We start from the raw sequence: 4830 nt of genomic DNA on the forward strand, positions 1-4830 counted from the left end.
CCCCCCTTTCCATCGTTGAACATATTATTATACTTTTGTTCTCTAATTCTTTCTTTAAACTTTAATTATTTATTTATATATTCATGTCTTTCTTTTAAGGAAAAATTCAGTTCTGTTTTCCTTTCCTGTTTACAGGTGTATTTTTTATTTTACTCAAAGCACGGGGATCTGAGTTTTTTTATCTTGTTTCTGAATGCTTCCTCCCAGACTGGTGTATTATCGTGGCCCTATAAATGACAGTCCGTGTCTTGTGGCTTAATTCAACCTTAAAAAAACAACCAGTAATAACAACAATAGCAACTACGACAACAACTGCACAACTAACAACAACAACAACAACAACAATAACAGTAACAACAACAGCAGCAGCAACACATCAGCAACAACCTGTACTTTTTATCATGCCCCCTCTCCCTTTTGGTGTTGCTTTGTTCCTTCTTTTCTTCCTTTCACCTGAGGCAGTTACTGGGTATAAACTCGACCTCAAATTGGCCGTGATTTGGGGTTCTTGAGAAGTTAATCGTTTCAGTTTTGAAAATTAATCTCAAATAAGGACCCCGCAAAGCGAAGAGACTTACATCTTTCAGGTCAATCTTTATACATACAGTATAATTTTCTTTCAAAGGGCTTTCAATCTTGCCTGTCTGATTTAAATTGGAAAAAAAAAAACCAACAGTTTTTGTTGTAGGATCTCCTCCGGAAAATACGCCCAAATCTCGAATAGGTTGATTCAACTTGTTCTTAAATTTTAGAATATTAGCTTGGTACAAAGGAGTCCTCTATTAGGTACTGTCGAGTGAAATGGCGATCTAAAAAGATTCAGAAAAAAAAACTTGGGCATTTGTAGACTCAAAGTCAAGAAAGGGTTTTATTTTGAAGATTACTGAGTAAACATTCATCCCCATCCCCACCCACTCCTTAGCTATTATCATGTTGTTCACTCACAACTATACAACTGATGTCTTAACAACATCATTTTCTTAAAATTGTTTCTTTCTGACTTCAGGGGTGGTTCCTCAGAATGTTCTGGAGGATATATACCCGGGCAGCTCTGTTGTGACGGAATCACAAATGTAAGTACTTAATATTATTAGATTCGAGTCACACACGATTTCAAAAGGTTGTGCGGATTCCAGTTTGGAATCGCACCCCACATTGTTAGTATTATTTAAGTCTTCGTTGTAGCGTGTTAGTAAGTGCTGATATATTTTGTTTTTACTGTGTTCCTTGCGTGTATTTAATTAATGTATGGTTGTGAAAGTTCTTCTTTATGTGGTCTTTTTCTTGTTACTTCTGCCCCCCCCCCCCCCCGGGCAGTGCCACTGACTGAAGTGCCTTGAGGTCATTTCCAAAGGGGGATATTAACAAGTTTTTATTCACAGTAGAATTGTAAATGGATTGATTTATCAATGTCATGCTCATACTGTGCCGGAACAGCGTAGGGGGAACTTCTGTTTTTCTTTCTTCATCCTTACTATCGTCATTTTTCCTCTACTTCTTTTGTATGTTTGTCACACTCTTGTGAACTATTTCCGGGGTGCCTTAACAGTCGAAGTAGACTTTGTGCTGTTTAGGCTAGAGAGGTGAGCAGAGTAAGACTAATTCCCCGTTTGGACTTCTCTGTTGACATCCACCCCATGGCGCTCATATGACCTTATGCAGTTGCGAGCGCCGTAAAACCTTACTAAAACAAACAAAACAACGTACAACTTCTACCTCATTGGACTAAATCTAGAGGGGTTCATCTACGTACTCGTTTTAAAAAAAAAGAGATAAAAAGAGGGAGCGGGCTTGGCGTGTGGAGGGAGGAGGGAGGAGAAGCAGAATAAATGAATACCAAATATCAATATACCAGTCTGCACCATCGCAAATATAATAATCACGCCACGAAATATTAGCCAAAAACAATCAAGCTATATACACTTTCCCTGAATGATCCTGTAGTGTTTTCAGTAACGTAGCCACAACTGAGATCATGAAAAGTTGTGATGTCTTCAGAACTGGGTTCGACGTAAATCTAAAATGTTTTTCTGAACTAAGATGCCAAAAATAATAATTCATTATGATCGCTGATAATCGGTAAATTCAAAGAAATGCTTTGGATAGTTGTTGCTTGAGAAAGGTCAAACAAAATTTACCTTTACTATCTAAGAAAATATATTTCAGGAAGATAAATACACGTATGTGTTGTAAATAAATACTCATAGAAATCTACAGAAACACACAGGCGCGTTCTCAGGATTATGACTGACAGATCCGGTAGAGAGGACAAAACATTGAAAAGTCAAAGGCGAAAAGATACCATAACGTCTTGGCAGTGGGACGAGGGCGTTGGGTTTTGGGGTCAGGAGTTATGATAGGGATTTGGGATAAGGATTTGGGAGTTAGCAGTTAGGGGCTATTCTAGTGTTGCAAACGCTGGCCTTTGTGCACTAAGGGTAAACATCAAACGAAAGTCATGGTACTTGCCTCAGGGATTGACAAAGTCTTGCTTTACTTAACTCTTCGGCAACCTATTCCTTTATACAGACCAGTTTCTACGACAATTGTGTTGATTATCTGACTGGAAATTGGAAAGAACTGTTACTCAAGACTTGTTTTTCTTCTGCAGCTTTTGGTCTGCGAATCGGAAGTACACAACACCGTTTGCCATTTTGATAGTTAATTCCTTTTTTTTAAAATGTAGGCGTTTTACACTGCCATCGGTACAATTTAGATTATTTAAGGGGTGGGCTGCTTCGACTCTATCTGAGACGGCCAACCCAGAATGAGAGGGATAAAATGGGGTTCAGCATCTGGCAGACAGAAAGAAGGTACTCGATAGATACATGTATTCTCCCAACCGGGGATTTAAACTCCGACTATCTGCGTGCGACGGCAAAGCCCATAACGGTTACACCACAGAAGGTGATTTTTCTTTTCTGCTGTCGCTGTCGCCTGTGACATGTGCGAGCATCTTGGAGTATCTGGATTTATACGAACAAACACATGTTACCGAGGACACTTTCGTGTAAAATAACATAAATTGAAAATGACAAATACACACATCTATAGCATTTTAAAATCTTAATTGCACAAAATAAAATTTAAAAAAATCAAAAAAGAAATGAGAAAGCAAAACAAAACAAAGAACAAACAAACAAACAAACAAAGAGAAAACACGTTTTACTCTTAGATGTTTCAAACTTTTTTTTATCCACAGATTGTGCCAACAGGCGGACAACAGCAGTGGGCCTGCTGTCATAAAGGTCTGTCTGTCTGTCTGTCTGTCTGTCTGTCTGTCTGTCTGTCTGTCTGTCTGTCTGTCTGTCTGTCCGTCCGTCTGTCTGTCTGTCTGTCTGTCCGTCTGTCTGTCTGTCCGTCTGTCTGTCTGTCTGTCTGTCTGTCTGTCTGTCTGTCTCTCTGTCTGTCTGTTTGTCTATCGATCTATTTATCTATCTATCTATCTATCTATCTATCTATCTATCTATCTATCTATCTATCTATCTATCTATCTATCTATCTATCTATCTATCTATCTATCTATGTTTTCATGTTCGGTCTCTTTATCTGTTCAGCTTTTCGTCTTTTCGCTTATTATCATATTAGCTCTCAGAATGTTTGTTATAATGACAGTGTACATATCGGCCCTTCTCTCTCGTTTATAAATGACGGCCTTCATTGGAAAACACACTATACGCAAAATCTTGGCATTTCCAGAAGACCCTGTACTGTCCACTCCATAATCTTATCGTTAGAAATAGAATTGTCATCAGAATTATTTTTTTCTTGCCAAAATGCACTTTTCCTCAATATATCCTAGGTATTCCTAAATATTTAGAAATGATGAATATAACGTTTCGTTCATACTTTTGTTTTCAGAGAATACTTTTTTCCTTTTTCGTTTTTGTAGTAAATGGATATACCTCGTTTTGCCATGGAGCCATTTATGATTTCCATCTCTTCAATAATCTCCCTCATATATTCACTTACCATGGCCAGTCACTCCACGAATGCGGTCAGCGATATTTCGAAATTTGTTCTTACACCTCAGCATAAGACAATGCTATATTCTGTAATGTGTAATCTCTTCTTATTCCGAAAGAACCCCCCCCAAAAAAAACACACCCCACCCAACAACACACAGACACAAAAAAACAACAACCACGGACAGTCTATATTTCGTAAGAGGGGTCCGCTCTACGTCCTACATCGTCTTCGCAATAGTAATAATATTACATGTGTTGCCTCTTTTATTAGTCATGAAAAAGTAAAGTTGTTCCCGCATTCGATCAGGACATTGGGGATTGCCTTGCAAGTGAGACAACTTCCTGGGCCTTTGGCATACTGTGGTAGGGTGGCCAGTTACTTTCCACGCCGCCTTTACTTCCCCAACTCGAAGTCAGGTACCCATTACTGCTGGGTGGGCAGCAGGGGGCCAAAAAAATCCGTGTCTGAACCGAGGCTCGAACCCGGACTTTCCGCTTCGAAGACGAGCGCACTAACCGCTCTGCCAATTAGACGTGTACATAATTGTTATTCCTATGCCAGTTTTTCTAGGGCTTCGCTTGCACTTCCGGGTACCGGTATCTGCGTTGTAATCAAGGAGCTTAGAACCCCTTTGGTTGTAATGTAAAGGCCCTTCGCCCTTGCACACAGAAGACGCACGTTCGGTTCGGACGGCTTGAAATAACTGATGAAACTCTGTTCGTCTGCTGGAATGATGCCTCGACCTATGTTGTATCCCTCCATCTTGGGTTGATTCGAACAGGCAGGATAAACGTTACCCGACACCCCAGTGATCGAAATTATGTCGGGTTTGTTTTTTAAGTTTCTTGATGGGGGGGTTGG

At 39.7% G+C, this 4830-nt stretch overlaps 1 protein-coding gene across 1 annotated transcript in view; it reads left to right on the top strand.

Moving 5' to 3' along the window:
• LOC101847284 (extensin) overlaps window positions 1-4830 on the top strand; it is a gene marked incomplete at its 5' end in the record, with an annotated part of 30373 nt that overhangs the window by 20400 nt on the left and 5143 nt on the right. Inside the window, 2 exon segments of the mRNA XM_035971951.1 lie at window positions 1007-1073; window positions 3203-3248. Coding sequence (XP_035827844.1) covers window positions 1007-1073; window positions 3203-3248 — 113 coding nt within the window.

This window comes from Aplysia californica, unplaced genomic scaffold, assembly GCF_000002075.1.
Source record: "Aplysia californica isolate F4 #8 unplaced genomic scaffold, AplCal3.0 scaffold00545, whole genome shotgun sequence".
Lineage (NCBI taxonomy): Eukaryota > Metazoa > Mollusca > Gastropoda > Aplysiida > Aplysiidae > Aplysia > Aplysia californica.